The sequence below is a fragment of the Halichoerus grypus genome, chromosome 5, assembly GCF_964656455.1.
Source record: "Halichoerus grypus chromosome 5, mHalGry1.hap1.1, whole genome shotgun sequence".
NCBI lineage: Eukaryota > Metazoa > Chordata > Mammalia > Carnivora > Phocidae > Halichoerus > Halichoerus grypus.
In genome coordinates, this window is record NC_135716.1 from 162,731,918 (window position 1) to 162,747,765 (window position 15,848).

The following is a 15,848-nucleotide window of genomic DNA, read 5'->3' on the forward strand; positions in this document are numbered from 1 at the left end:
AGATAAACACCGTTGGAACTGCTATGGAGTTCCGCAGATCTCTGCTAGGCAGATAATGGCTGTGTGCCTATGTGTGACTGTGTGTCTGTGTCTGAGTATCTGTGTGTGTGTGTTTTCCACTCAACAAGATCTCTCGGATAATTTTTAAAAAGAAAAATTCCTGAAGTTATTTTTTAGAGTATGGATGGAAGCAGTCAGCATGCACTGCGGTGAGGACCACCCCGTCTCAGTTCAGACCCCTTGACCACATCAAGTTGGGGAAACAATGATCCAGGAAGAGCAATGGCTTGCCAAACTTAACTATCACCAGCAGTTTGAGTGAGTGTATGCTCCGCATCTTAGCCGAGATGGTGTAAGGCCAGCAGAAAGACTGCTGGAAGGGTAAAAAGACTAAAAGCAGAAAACACTGCAAAGCATCAAGAGACTGACTTACAGCCAGAGAAAACCATATTCCATACACTTGGGAAGGGGTTGGAGCTACAGAGCAAGGGGAGCTTAGCTATTTGAAAGGATTCAGACAATAGCATCACATAGTAACAGAGCTTCTTCTAAAAACAGCAGTGGGATGGCATGGGGTAGGCCAAGCTGCTGCAAGAAAGAGACCCAAAATACAATGGCTTACCGAAAATGCACGCTTATTTCTCTTTCTCTAGTCCGCGTGGGTGGGTGATTCCACTCCATGTCGTCATTCAGAGCTCAGGTTCCTTATCTTTGCTCTGTCAGCCCCTTTGAAGCATTATTGAAGCTCGGTGCCTGGCACATCTGTGTTCCAGCTCGAAGGAAGAGGAAATGGAGCATGGCAGAGCAAAAGCCCAATGCCTAAGGACTGTTTCTATTTACGTTCTATTAGAAAGGACTTAGTCACAAAGCCACAGTCAGCAGTAAGAGCGACTAGAAAGTGCGGTCTCTAGCAGACCAGCCATTTGGCCGGCTGCTCCATTGCCATAGAAGAGGATAGATTATATGTTGAATAAATGAAGCCTGTCCATCCATCATCAAGCCTTTTTACATTTCTCTTCAAATACTTCAATAATTTAGATGCTCCCCTCCTTACAAAAAAAAATATATTGGGATGCATATTGGTGTGTTATATGGGATTCTTCTGGTTGCCAACGGACAGCACAGCCCTATTCAACTTGCTTAATCAATAAGGTGGGCCACCTCATATATCCAAAAGTCTAGGCCTGCGTCAAAGCACCAGCCCTTCTTCCCTTCTCCCAGCCTCAGTCATGTGTTGGCTGCATCCTCAGACTGGGAGCAAGTTCGCTGCTGCAGCTCCAACCATCACCACCAAACACATCCACGATCAGGAAAGGGGGCAGAGTTTTTGAAAGGGAAGAGATCCTTAGCAGAAGTCGCCTCCCCACCAGAGGCTTGGCCTCTAGGTTTTTCAGGCTGGACCTGTGTCACATGTCCAAGCCCAAACTATCACTGGCAAGAAGAATGCAACCATCACAATGGACTTGAGCCAAAAGGGGACTTCCTCCTAGACTGGGCTGAGGCCAGCCTTCCCTTGGTCACCTGGGGAAGGGACTCACCTGAACAAAATCAGACTCTGACTGCAAGGAAAAGTGGAGGAATGGTTTGGCATGAGTTACCAACTCGTTTCTGGCAATGATGGTGGCACGGGACCAGGTGAGGATCTGGAGGGTACGTAAACAGCCCAGAGGAGTAAACTTTGAACTGTTTCTTAAATTGTACCTCAATAAAGTTTAACTCCAGGGAAGGCATGTCTGGAGAAGGCAGAAACTGGGGAGCCATGTTCAATGTCTCTTTCTCTCTCACGCCCATATCCAATCCATTACTAAATTCCATAGTGTCTATACTTTCAATACCCTTGCCATCTCTCCTTCCCCAGTGTCTCAGCCCCAGCACAGGTCCCCTGCAGGCACTGTGACAACAGTGATCTAACTGAGGCCAGTCTTTCTTTCGCAGTCTCCATCTTTGTTGCCGTTACTCAGCTACACAGCTGTAATGAGTACCAAGCACTGCGCATATGCAGACATATCAGAAAGGATCCCTGCCTTCACCCTGCTGATGGAATAAGGAGCATCTCCCTGACTCCCTGAAACCCACACCAGACCAAGTCATTCCTCCGCTTGAAAGCCCAGTGCCTCCAGGAAATCTTTTACTGTGACCCACAACACCCTCCACTCCTTGCCTTCCCCACCCCACCCCCGACAGTATAGAACTACTTGCACTTCCCTCAAAGTGCCCTCCCCTTTCACGCCTCTGTGCTTTTGCACCGGCTGTCCCCTCTATCTAGAAATCCCTTATCCCCTCTCCATCTGGCATACAAGATAAGGTCTCCTATTACTCTCTCCTTCTCTCCTGCTCCACCCTCCCCACCCGCCAAACACATACGCACGCGCGGGCAGACACACACACACACACACACACACACACACAAAATATAAAAACTCCGGAAATGTTTACTGAATGGAGGCTACCTTGGGTCACACAGTAGCCGGTCTGGGCTTTCTAAACTTCTCCCCCAAGCACTCCTTAAGAAAGTGAAGAGGAAATCTTGAACTTGCCCTAAGCAAGCAGGGCATTCTCTCGAGTTTATCTTTACATTTTATGCAAAGGATGTATTCTATACAGATTACAGGACATATCCTTTCTTGTTTTATTAAAAAATATTATTTTTCCAAAATCTTCAAGTCGATGATCCAGAAAGATGCTCCTTGTTTACTCGTTATCCTCTTAAATTAGCTGTCCTCACCCGCCGCAGGGACCCTAAACGAGACGCGCACGTTGTTCTGTGTGCAGATCCTGAAGGAACAGCTGGGTTTCGGTCCCGGGGGAGTAGGGGAACGGTGGGGGCGGAGAGGGGGTCCGCAGGCTGGAGGCCTGGCCCCGCCTCTCCTCTCCCCCGCCCGCCGTAGGGGCGGAGTCGCCAGGGCCCGGCCCGCGGGGGCGGGGAGGGAGTCACTGCCGCCGGGAGCTCGCGCTCGGCTGGTTCCGGGTTGAGAGGCTGCGCTCGGACCTGAGCAGTGGCCGCTGAGCCGGCAGGGGTAAGGGGCCACGCCAGGCGGGGTCTTGGGGCCGGGATCGGGCAGCTGAGCTTGCTCGCACCCCTCCTCTCCTCTGCCACGCACAGCCGCGGCGCAGCTCCGCCTGGCTTCCCCCTTCCCCAGAATTCCCCATCCCCAGCTTCTCCCCCTCCCCCCACTGCACCCATCCCGGGGTTTCAGCACCCCCTAAGGCCTCCGCCCCCCTCCTGGATCCTCTTCTCCCAGCACCCATCCCTTCAGACTGTCCCTTACTCTAGAACCTCCTTGCCAGGAGCCCCTTCCCTCAGACACCAAGGCTCCCTCCCTCCAGCACCCGTCGCTTCGAGTCACCCACTACCTCGAGACCACCTTCCTGGACTCGCATCCCGACTAGTCTCTACCCTGCACCTCTTCCTCGCGTCCCCCCCTTCCCTCCCGGACAGCCCCCCTTCCTTCTGTAGCTCCTACTCTTGCCTCTCCCCGCCTCCTCCCCGCACCCATCCCTCGGTGCGGCCCCCGACAGCGCCGCGCTCGCTCAGCCGCCCCCCTGCATCTCAGGGCCCCCTCTCCGCCGCCCCGAGCGCCATGGCGTGCAGCCTCAAGGACGAGCTGCTCTGCTCCATCTGTCTGAGCATCTACCAGGACCCGGTGAGCCTGGGCTGCGAGCACTACTTCTGCCGCCGCTGCATTACTGAGCATTGGGTGAGGCAGGAGGCGCAGGGCGCCCGCGACTGCCCCGAGTGCCGGCGCACGTTCGCCGAGCCCGCGCTCGCGCCCAGCCTCAAGCTAGCCAACATCGTGGAGCGCTACAGCGCCTTCCCGCTGGACGCCATCCTCAACGCGCGCCGCGCGGCGCGACCCTGCCAGGCGCACGACAAGGTCAAGCTCTTCTGCCTCACGGACCGCGCGCTGCTCTGCTTCTTCTGCGATGAGCCGGCGCTGCACGAGCAGCACCAGGTCACCGGCATCGACGATGCCTTCGAGGAGTTGCAGGTGAGCTGCCCGGCCGGCCGGGGGCGGGGCCGGGGCCGGGGGCGGGGTCAGCGCTGGACCGTGGGCTGGGCCTAGTCAAAATTGTCACGGGGCGGGGCCGCCGGCAGGGTCAGGGCCCTATCAGAATTACTACGGGACGGGGACGGGGCGGGGCCGCGGAGAGGGGGCGGGGCCTAGGGCCTTCAGCGTCTGGCGGCGTCTGAGACAGACCCGAAGTGGGGGTGGGTCCTTGGTTGGGGAGGGGTCACCCATGGAGTGGCATGGCCGGCACCAGTGAGATCAGAGCTGGCCCAGGTACGGGCTTGGGGCAGGGTTGGGGACGGGGACGAATCAGAGCTGGAGGGCCACTGTCTGGGGTCAGGGGCCTGGACCTGAAGGCAGGGTCCACAAATGAATGGTTCAGGACAGAGTTGGGACAAAGACGCAGATGGGAATGGGAACACTATCAAGTCTAGACAGGGGGCGGGGCCGCCGTCCGGGAATGGGTCAGGACTGTTTGGGGTAGCTGAGGGGCAGGCTTGGGGCACCATGGGGCGGGTCTCAATCAGGTGTGCATCAGGACCTAGGGGGCAGTACCAGGGCTAGATTGCGCTGGGCAGGCAGGGTGAAATCTGAGAGAGGGTCTAAGTTATGGCCATCTAAACTGCAGAGAGGGTGAGTTTGGGTGCCAAGGCCTAGGCCAGGGTGTGTGAGGGATTAAAGCTGGGATCAAGTCCAGGTACTGTAAGAAACTATTTTGGGTTTAAACCAGAGGAGAGGCCAGGTTGACAGTGGGAACAGGACTTAAGACTCAAGATTTGGAGAATAAGGACCTGAAGTGGGGTGATTCAAGAAAAGGGAAGGGGGTGGATCTCTGGGAGTCTCCAGAGGCTTTTGATGACCTCCTTGGCTCTGTCACCCTTATCAAGACCTTTGAAGACTAAATGGAACAGTATATGCAGGGTAACCTGAGCATAGTCAGCCCAGGACTATAAATGATCTCCCTTAAACATTCCCATCTTCACTGACCAACTCCTACTCAGTTCTCAAAGCCCTGCTCGAATGTCCTCTCAGTGTAAGGCTTCCCCAAGCTCCCCTGGCAAAAAAAAAAAAAAAAAAAAAGGCATTAGAGCTGCATTTCCTCAAATATCCTCTGTTAATAAGTGTGCTGTTTTAAAAAGTACTGTTCCAAGATCAGCTTTATTGGGGAATATAGTATATTCTCGATACCCCCTTGGAGGATTCTCCATGTACATTTTGCATATTAAAGGTTTGGAGAAATCTTGTAGCAAAGAAATCCATTTAATGTGTTTACTAGAATGGCACCCAAGCTTATTTCAGCCTGGAAGTCTAGAATCTTTACCTCCACCTAAACCATTTCAATCCACCAGTCCTGTATCTTTGGTCTTGGGATACCAGTCTAGCACACAGTTCCCAAAGAGCAGAGACAGTCTGTGATTCATCATATCTATGGCCCAAAAGCCTGGCACGTCAGTACTCATCAGTAAAGTTTGAATAATGAATGAGTGAATGACCAATTCTGGCCTGAGCAGTCCCAGACTGGAGCCTTTGGAAGCAGATCTTTCACTCATTTTTCTTAATATGCAGTGGACTAACTTGGCAGGCAGTGAGCTCCCTGGCCCTTGAGATGCTTAAGCAGGAGCTAAATAACTACTTTCCCCTACATTGTAGGAGGTGTCCTCCCCGCACCGCCCCCCCAACCAACATGAGTCTCTGCAGGTCAGCCTGCACTTAGCAGATGTCTGTGGATGACCCTTGGCCCAGGAGAAATGGCCCCATGTTCACCATCTCTCCCTCCCTGCCCTTTTCATCCCCAAACCATGGCTGACTTCCTCCCAGTCTGGCTTTTTGAGGATGGAGAGCAAGAACTGGGGGCTCTGGGAGCTTGCACAGGCTGGCATCGGCCCTCCATCCCCAGAGCATTTTGTGCCGGGCCCTGGTATCCCCATCTCTCCATCTGTGAAGTCACATAAACAGGAAGGGGAGAACCTTTGACACGGCTGGGTACAGGTGGTGAGGGTTTGAAGGGACTCTGTCTGAAACCATCTGTCCAACCTCTTCCTAATATAGATGTGGAGACTGAGGTCCAGAGAGGTGATGGGACTTGCCCAAAGCTACACTACCAGACAGTGAGAGAGCCAGGCTAGAAAGCTCCGCCTGCCCCAGGCCAGATCCCTCCTCTGCCGCTTAGCTCCTCCTCTCCCTGTCTACTTTCTAGCTAGAGAGGCCTCTGCCTTCTGAGCCTGGGTTCCCCTGAATGCAAACCAGGAAATCAGAACAATTGTGTTTTCGGTTTTTTGCAATCCATTCCATGTCCTGGGGAATGCAGGAGAAATTAAATGTGTATTTTCTCTAAATGTTACTGAAACACTTTTACTCCTCAGTGAAAAGAACAAGACGGCCACTTACCTACCTTCTAGTGCACTATCCTGCGGTCAGATAGACTTGGGCTCCAAACCTTCCTTCAGCCCTGTCTGTATGACTCGGCAGGTCCCTTCATGTAAGCCTTGATGCTCTGGTCTGTAGACTGGGGTCACAATGGTTCTTTCCTACCAGGATTTCAGGAGGCTGACCTGAGGTGAACTGCTGTTTGAGATGGTTGGCACAGGGGAGGGGCTGGGTCAGCATGCCCCCTCCCATCCTTTCTCCTTCTACCTGTGAGACCTCACGTGCCCAGCTGGACAAATGCCCAGCCCAGCCTCTCTTGCCTGAGAGGAGACCTTGCTTTGGCTCCTCCTTTGGGCTTGGCAAGAAGGTGGCAGAGAAACATGCCTTCCGCCCTGGAGTGGGGAACTCCTGGGTGAGGGTCAAGCCGCTCCCCACCCCACCTGCCTCTCTCACCTTGTGGGGTAACATAATCAACAGAGCAGGGCTCATTCGCTACGTGTGCACTGGGAATGAGGCTGAGCCTGCCCGGCACACCCCCTCCTCTCCCGGCTGCTGGTGGTTCCGTCCCCAGGGCTCCTAGAGCCTGGGCTTGGGCCCCTTTCCTGGAGAATAACAGACTCAGAGCTGCAGGGCCTTGGAGATGTTTTGGTGCAACCCTCACTTGACAGATGGGGCAGTGGCAGAGGAGGAGGGAGCGGACCTTGCCCCAGGCCCGAGGCCAAGAGGACGCTGTGCCTGGGCTCAGCTGGAGTCTCCTCACATCCCACCTAGCGGTTGGCCTGCAGCTTTTACATTTATTATAAATCCTGGAGGCAGCAGAGCAGAAAGGTGAAGAACTCTGGCTTTGTACTGGGCAGCTTCAGTCCTGGTGCGACCATTTTCTGGCAGTGTGGCCTTAGAAGAGTTACTTCCACCTCTGAGCTTCGAGTCCCTCATTGACAGCAAATGGGGGCGGATGAAATGAGATGGCATTTGCAAGAACTTAGTACTGCACTCGGCACATAGTAAGCACTCAGTAAATGACAGCTGTAGTGTGTTATCATACTGCGCGCTATTGACATTTGGGGCCAGGTAAGTCTTTGTGTGCAAGGCGATCTTGTGCATTGTAGAATGTTTAGGAGCATCCCTGGCCTCTGACCACTAGCGCTAACCAGCAGCGCTTCCCACTCCCCTCACCCCCTCCACCCTCCCACCCCACCAAGCTGTGACAACCAAAAACGTCTCCAGACTTCATCAAATGTCTCCTGGGGTCAAAGTCATCCCTGGTTGAGAACCTTGGCCTAGAGAAGCTCTAATCAGCTTTCCAGGCTCAGCTCAAATGTCACCTCCTCCATGAAGCTTTCCCCGACCTGCCAAAGCAGAATTGCTTTGAACTTGATTCCAATACTGGGGTCAGATCCTAACATCATCATTGATGAGCTGTGTGTCCTTGGTCAGGTCACTTCACTTCTCTGAGCCTCCCGCCTGCTCATCTATACCATGGGGATGAGATGACCTCCCTGGGAAGGATGTTCTAAGGGTTAGGGATGCTGTATCAGAAGTGCCTGATATGGTGCCTGCCACTGAGGAGCACACAACAATTTTTAAGGGATTGTTTTCTGATTATAAAATTAACATCATCAACAGAGCTATGTAATATAAAAGTTAAAGTCCCCCCCCATAATCTCACCCCATAGAAAAACATGGTTAGAACTGCTTTGTGATTCTTCAAATTTTTATTGTGTAAAAGCACGTGAGCGGGTGTATGCGTGTGTGCGTGCCTCCCCCCCTCACCTTGTTCTTTCACTGCTGAGCATTGGACCGCAGAGCCAAAGGGAGGGAGGGAGCCCCATCTCAGAAGGGTTTGGAGCTTCTCAGCCAATACCTATTGGGCCCTGGCGCATTGCCTGGGACTAGACTAAGCACTTTTCTTGTATTACCTCATTTAATCTTCATAAAACCCTGTTGAGTGGGTCCTGTCATTTACTCCTTTTCCAGATAAAGAAACAGGCTCAGAGGAATTGAGTGCCTTGTTCAGTCACCCAGCTGGGAGGCAGCAGGGGCAGGATTAGAAGCCAGTCTGACTGGGCCACTCAGCCTCCCAGCTACCTCTGAGGGCCAGGTAGTACCCCCCCCCCCACCTTTCCCCACCTCCCCCACGCTGCCTGTCTTTGTATTTCAAGAACTCAACACAGGGTCAGGCTAAGGACACTGTCTGTGCTAGCTGATGCCCTGAGGGCAGGTGCTGGATGTCATCTTGGTCAGACATGCATCCGGCTCTCTGGCCTGAGACCTCAGCTTCCATGCCTCCAGAGGAGGGATCACAGTCAGTCCCAGCTACCCCCTCCAGGCCTTATGTGACCACTGGAGCCTTTCCCAAGGCCTCTGTCCTGCCAGGGGAGACGGTGCCGCACTAGCCTTGGGTGGGAGCCCCGACGAGCTGGACGTGGTGACCCAGAGCCTCCAAGAGACAGCCACATGGGGGAAAGGGCGGGGTGAGGGGACTGGGTTCAAATCCCGGCTCCAGCTTCTTCCAGCTGATTCGAAGGCACTGCGTCCTCTCAGCCTTTCCCAGCCTGGAAGATCCAAGTAACAACAAGACTGTCCCCTTGCTGCATAAAGAGGGAGAGACACTCGCTGCCGGTCCAGACGGCTAACGGCTGTGAAGCTGCTTTATTTGGCGCCACGGACAGGGAAGCAGCCGGGTTGTTTGTTCCAAGGAGGCAGCCTCTGCTGTCCCTTCTCCCAGCAGAGGACAGGATTTACGTGCAAAAGAGCAGCCTCCACGAAAGGGCCCGTGGAGGCTGGCAGTGAGTCAAACTCGGGCTTGCTGTTGGCATCCCCACTTCCCTCCTCACAGGTGTCCGTGGGCTGCCGGGAATGTTCATCCAGGACACCTTGGCTAGGCACGGGCCGCAGTGTAGGAACTTGAATTTGGGCCGCCTCGGGACGTTTATTTCACAGAAGGCAGAGGATCGGGTGGGCAGTGACAACAACAGAAGAACAACTCTAAGAAAACACTAGCCAGCGCTCATCAAGCACTGGCTATGACCTGGGTGCTGGGACGGCCATGAAATCCTTTCTCCCTTCCCAGTTCCTTGTGTGGGGCTTGCACCAGCCCCATTTCGCAGATGAAGACGTTGAGGCTGAGAGGTTCAGTAACTTGCCCAAGATGGAGTGGGTGTGGGAGGGTGCAAGACGGGTGCAGGCAGGAGCCAGAGCTGGGAGCTCAGACTCCGGTCTGTCTGACCCAGAACTCACCCTCCTCACCGACATCCTGACTGCCTCCTGCAGCATCCGGCGGCGGAGGGGCCTCAGAAACCGTGGCACAGCCTCATTTACTTTGCGGACCCTGAGCTCTGCTTGGACACTGGGGTGGGTGTGGAGGATTTGGAGGTGGGGTCCATCTGGAATTAGGAATTCACTCAGTAATTTCTTCAGTCAGCACTCCTGCTGCGGCCGCTGGGGGCCAGGCCGTTCACTGGGCCCCGGTGAGTGCCTGTTGGGGGGGAGCCAGGCCCATCGACCGCGGCGTCATGGCCCCGGCTCCTCTGGCTGTAACTGAGAGTCGTCCAGGCCTCCGTGGGGCTGACGGTTGAGCTGAGGGCAGAGAGAGAAGACATTGCGGACACCAGGGGTAAAGCCATCTACGGCCCCCATTGCCCGGGGGCAGGGGCAGGGGCAGGGGCAGCACTATGGCTGATAATCCTCACGCACACCTGTGCGGTGAGTTGCATTGCCCTGTTTTGAGGAAGCTGAGGTTCAGAAACTGTGCCCACTGCCACGGCACCAGTAAGTGTTGCTGGAACTGGAACTCAGGTTGTCAGCCCAGGGACAGGCCTGGAGATGAGTGGGTGGGTAATTGTGGCTGGAGGGGAGGGCGTCTGGGGCCTGGCAGGAATGGGAGAGTGAGGTTGCACGGGCCCACTCTCAAATCCCCACCCCAAGGAGCTTGGATTCATTCCTGGAGACTCTGGGGAGCCAGGACCTGGTTTGAGCCGGCAAGCAGGGCCTGGTCAGGCCTGCAGGATGGGCAGTGGGCAGCTGGAGGGCTGGGAGAGCCTGGGGGCAAGGGGAGCAGCGAGGAGGCCTTGCAAGAGACTGCGGGTGGTCCGGGAAGGTCTGGGAGGGGTGGGGTTCAAAGAGAGAGAGGACATGCAAGAGTTCAGGCCTGTCGGGGGGAGCAGGAGCATCAAGGGTTCTGGGCGTGGGAGAGGGATGGGGGAGAGGAAGAAGGTGGGGCAAGTTCAGTTGGCCAGGTTGAGATTTCTGGTGTCCTTGGGTCAGAGCAGGAGAGAGCGGTATCGGAGCGCGGAGAAGGGGAGGGGGCCTGGGCACCTACGTGGCCCTTTCACGGGGTCATCTTATTTAGTCCCACCCCAACCCCATGGGTGACTCTGATGCCCATTTTACAGATAAGGCTCTGAGAGGTGGGCCCTGAGAGGGGAAGAGGTGATCCGCCCAAGGTCATCCAGCCGGGACTCGAACCCAGAGTTCACGCTATCTGCCCTGGGCAGCACTGCTTGGTGTCGGGGGTGAGAAGGGTCCCTGAAGCCTTCAGGAGATGGCTTCCTGCAGCAGCTTTGCCCTCTAGGCTGGGAGAGGGGTGGCCCCACAGGAGGGGCGGTCTGGCCTGGGGAGCATAGGAACCCTGGCTCTCTGTCCTCCCCCCCACCCCGAGCTGCTGCCCCAGTCCTGGCCTCTCCAAACCTATGGGAGCCCCGGAGCCTCTCAGCTGACATTTGCATAATTGCTACTCAGGTCTGCGCCAGCCCTAACTGTGCTCGTCCCCAAAGGAAGGGGCACAGAGCTGCGGCTCTGCCCTCTGAGGTTTGTCCCTCCCGACTCCCCCCCTCCTGACATGCTCCTGCTCTGATGGGGCCGGCAGAGTCCAGCTCCCCCAAGTTGACCTTCAAGGCCTCCTCCACCCCCTGCTCTCACCCCAGCTAGCCCCACCGGCCTTTCCAGCTTGGGACTCCACCCACCTGTCCAGACCTGGCTCCCGTCATCCCCACCTGCCCCCCACTTCCTGCACACACCAGGTGTGCCCCTGCCCGACTAGTCTGTCCACCTGGGATGCTCTGGCCCCACCCAGGAGACCCGAAGGAACCCTGCGCATCCATCCATCTTCCCTGGGCTTTCCATCAGAAATAAAGTCTCTCCTGGACGCTCTGCCAGTTCTGACTCCCTGTCTCACATGTCATCGGGATGATGATGATGACCGTGACAGCAGCCAAGAGTGACTGAGTGTACCCTGGGCGTCGTGTAAGGGCATGAATTAAGTCATCGGATCCTCACAACCACGGAGCCAACACTGATATTAGCTGCACTTTACAGATTTGGAAACAGAGCTGTGTGACCTGAGGCAAGCTGTCTGACCTTTCTGAGCCTCTGTTTCCCCCTCCGTGAGATGGAGGTGATAAAGGCACTCACCTCATGAGGTGGTTGTGAGAATTGCGTGACATGCACCTGTGAACCCAAACCTCAGCACGGCCCTTCTTCAGAGCTAGCTCTGCCCCGTAGAGCTTCCTGTTTTGTGTCTCCCTTCTGCCGGCCGTGCATTTTCCGGTTGGCTCTCCTCTGTCAAGCTGTGCGGCCCCGGACCAGTCAGTCCCTTTTCGTGGACCTCAGTTTCCTGTTAGAGAGTTCCAGAGGGTTTGACCAGACGGTTCCTGGTGCTCCGCATCTGTGCTGTCTGAGACACTAGCCACCGGTCCCATGTGGCCCTTGAGCACTTGCAATGTGTAACCCAACACCTCGGTGCGGCTGCGGAACTGAGTTTCAGTTTTATTTCATTTCAAATCATGTTAACTTTAGTAGCCGCATGTGGTTGGTGGCTGCTTTGTTGGACAGTGCGGGTCTGGACCAAGAGACAAGGCTGGAGAAGAAGTTTGGGGCCAGGGGTGAAGGCCTTGAGTGCCACGCTCAAGCTTCGTGGCCGTCTTCCCAGACACCATGGGAATGCTGCAGTGGGGCACAGGGAAGAAGCGTGGACAGATCTGTCCCATAGAAGTCCCTCCAGCTGCTCTGTGGGGCACTTGGAACGCGCAGGGGCAGAGGGGAGCCTAGGGTCACAGTCCAGAAAAGCAGGGGTGAAAACCAAACCAGGGGCAGTGGGTGTAGACAGGAGACAACTGGCAAGACAAACCTGATGACCCGTTGCCCTGGCGGGTGGGCAGTGGCAAGGATAACTCCCAGCTTTCTCACTTGGATGGCAGTAGGGGTGGGGGTGGCCTTCGCTGAGATGGGGACCTGGGAAGAGCAGCAAGTCTGGTGTCCCTTAACCCTATTCCAGCATTCTCTGTCATATTAACGCATGTGTCCCTGTCTTGCCCCCCAACTCATCTGCACCCCTCCTGAGGCATCCCTCTGCCTGTTGCTGACACAGCACCGTGTGGGCCCAAGGAGACCTCCGCGCGTGTTTGTGGAATGGGCAAAGGAGTGTTCTGTTGCTCCCAGGGTCCAGGAGGAAGAGGAAGCCTGCCTCCTCGATCAGTCACCAGGGACCCAGGTTCCTTCCTCCTCCTGCCCCTCTGGCTTCAGCTTGTGACTTCCATCTGTGCAGCTACCTCATGGCCCGAGGCGACTCCCGCGGTTGCAGGGGTCCTGTCCGTGGGAGCTCTCTGCTGTCACAGCACGAGCTGCCCCCAGTGTCCCATCTAACTCCTGTTTCCAAGGCTGGCTCCTCCTCATCCTGCCGCTGTGTCATCTCAGGTGACAGCTCAGAGAAGAGGGGCCTTCCCTGACCACCTTCCCCCAAACTCGCCCCCATCCCGCACTGCTTTATCTTCTCTAGAGCACAGACCATAACCCGGAGTCACCTGGTTCTTTTGTTATTTTCCTTGCTCGTTATCTCTCTTCCCCACCACACTGGACGGTTCCTGTGGGTAGGGACTGTCTGTCTCACTCTCTGCTATATCCCCAGAGCCTCAGCAGTGCCTAGCACAGAGGAGTTGCTCGGTAAATATTTGTTGCATGACTAAGGGATAGTAAGCAAAGGTAATTTCTGCATGCTTCCCTTAGCGTGTCATCATGACCATCTTCCCGTGTCGCTACCTCATCTGTAAAATTAGTTGGACCAGATGTTTTCCAAGGGTGCTCCCTGCTCTGATAAGCTCAGTGAGTAGGAGGGAGGTGAGGGTGAACGGGTAAGTCAGCTCCCTGGCATCTCTCACAGCCCAGGCTGACTGGAAAACCCAGGTCCTGCTCAGAGGCTGTTTCCACAGAGCAAACTTCCTTGAGCCCCATCTTAGTGTCAGGCCGTTGATGGGTACGGGGGATAGAGAGCAGTGACTGGTAAGGGCCCGCCCCGCAGGACTCATGGGCTCATGGGGGGGAAGGGCACTAGGGACAGACAGGAGAACTAGTAATGATACATTGAGCTAACTGCCCAGTACGTGCAGACAGCTGGCCCTGTCACGGGTGTACCCACCTCAACACCACATTCATTCATTTGACAAATAATCATTGAGGCCCTACTGTGTGCTGGGCACTGTTCTAAACACTGGGGATCCAACAATGAACAAGCCAGACAGGACTCCTGCCCTCATGATATTCACAGTCTGGTGGAGGAGACGAGCGGTAAACACACTAACAAGTGAGCAAGAGCATCTCGGACAGCAGAAGGCGCTAGGAGGACCTCGAAGCAGGATGTGGGACAGAGGGTGTAGGGGATGATGCTGTACATGGGGTGGTCCGGCGAGACCTCCCTGAGGAGGTGGCATCTGAGCTGATATGTCAATGACACAAAGGAATCACCGGGAGAAAATCTGAGTGGAGTGCACTGGCCGGAGGAAGCAGCAAGGGCAGAATCACGAGGCAGAGACAAGCCCGTGTCAGAGCAACAGGACGAAGGCCGCTTTGGCTGCATGGGAGTGAGGGGAGAGGGATGGTGGAGACAGGTGTGGCACGAGGGTGAGGCGCAGCATTGAAGCAGGCACCCCAAAACTCAGTGATTGAGATGGATAATACTTAATGCAATTTTAAAATATCAATATTAAAGCAAAAAAAAAAAAAACCCATGATGAACAAAATATCAAATTTTTAAATAAAAACAAAATCACTAGCAGCGTCATGCTGAGCCCTACTGGAACCTGAGGCAAAGGAAAAATCAGTAATACTGCTCGTGGCCTTACTTAAGGTTTCCATATGTTGTATAGTATGGGTTTTTGTCACTGTTTGTCATGAGTGTCATCACTGTAGAAACCATGTCACCCACCTGACGTCAAGATCATGGTCCACTTATGGTTTTACCCTTACTTGCTTGGCTGCATGCTTTTGGGCCAGTTTCATGACCTCTCTGTACCGATTTTTCCATTGGAAAATGGAGGTCTTAATAGTGCCTTCCTCTGTGTTATTGAGAGGATTAAATGACCCAATACAAGCACAGGCCTGAGAACGGCGCCCAGCCCACTGGACGCGTGAGTCGAAGCGGAGCACAGTGGTACGGCCTTGGTACCCACCAGAGGAGGCTAAGCCGGGAGTCCCCGCCCGCAAATCAGGCTGGGGCCGAATGTGTGTGAGGGCGGTTGGAGACAGGGAGACCGTAAGCTCCTAGAGAGGAGGCTGTCGCAAACCTCCAGATAAAAGATGGAAAGATGAAGGCAGCCCGGGTATCTGGGAGACTGGGGGGTTGTTGAACTGTGCGGGGAGGACGGTGTTGGGCCGGGGCGCGGCAGCGCGGCGGCGGTCTGGCCCGGGCCCCGCACCCAGGCCTTGTGTTGTTCCAGAGGGAGCTGAAGGAGCAGCTTCAGGCCCTTCAGGACAGCGAGCGGGAGCACACCGAGGCGCTGCAGCTGCTGAAGCGACAGCTGGCCGAGACCAAGGTGAGCCCGGCCCGGCGCGGGGGCGGGGCCTGCGGGGGGCGGGGCCCTCTGGGGAGGGGAGGGGCGGGGCTTAAAGGTGCCAAATCTGTCCGGGGCGGGGCCTGGGGAGGGGGCGGGGCTTAAAGGTACCAGACCCATTATGAGAGAGGCGGGGCTGGGGGCAGTGGAACAGAGGCTGGAGCTTCCATGAAGGTAAATGAGACCCACTCCTAGGACTGAGGGAAAGGATCTGGGCTGGTGCCCGGGTTTAAGGGTGGGGCCCTTTCTCCCTTCCTGCTCTGAGTGGAAGGTGAGGTGGGACCAGGGAGCAATCCGCAGGAGCCAACCCTGAGCCTGTTCCCTGGAAGCCCTCCTGATGATTTGTGGCCCAGCCTTGGTATCACTAGGCAGACGGTGGGGATATGGACTCTACTGCAAAGTAGGGCCAATCCCTGTAGTCTCTGGCTGCAATGGTTTGAAACGAAAGGCTTTTTCTGGACCTGAGAGGGAGGCCCTGGATTCTGATCCAGCCACTAACTGGCTGTGTGACTTTGGGTAAACTGCATCCTTTTCTGGCCCCCCACTCTTCCCATCTGTCCACCGGAGACCCTGCCAGGCTCCTTCTAGCCCTGAAATTCTGGATCCCAGGGCCTTCCTCTGAGTTCCCCCCACTGATGTCTCACCAACT

At 55.5% G+C, this 15,848-nt stretch overlaps 1 protein-coding gene across 2 annotated transcripts in view; it reads left to right on the plus strand.

Moving 5' to 3' along the window:
* Positions 1-2,915: 2,915 nt before the first annotated feature.
* TRIM62 (tripartite motif containing 62) overlaps positions 2,916-15,848 on the plus strand; it is a 28,734-nt gene continuing 15,801 nt past the window's right edge. The window contains exons 1-3 of one of the 2 annotated variants that reach the window (XM_036065255.2): positions 2,934-3,017; positions 3,555-3,989; positions 15,086-15,181. In XM_036065255.2, coding sequence (XP_035921148.1) covers positions 3,582-3,989; positions 15,086-15,181 — 504 coding nt within the window. In that variant the 5' untranslated portion in view covers positions 2,934-3,017; positions 3,555-3,581. Of the gene's footprint in view, positions 3,990-15,085; positions 15,182-15,848 lie in introns of both variants that reach the window. The other variant, XR_004908637.2, reaches the window with a different exon arrangement.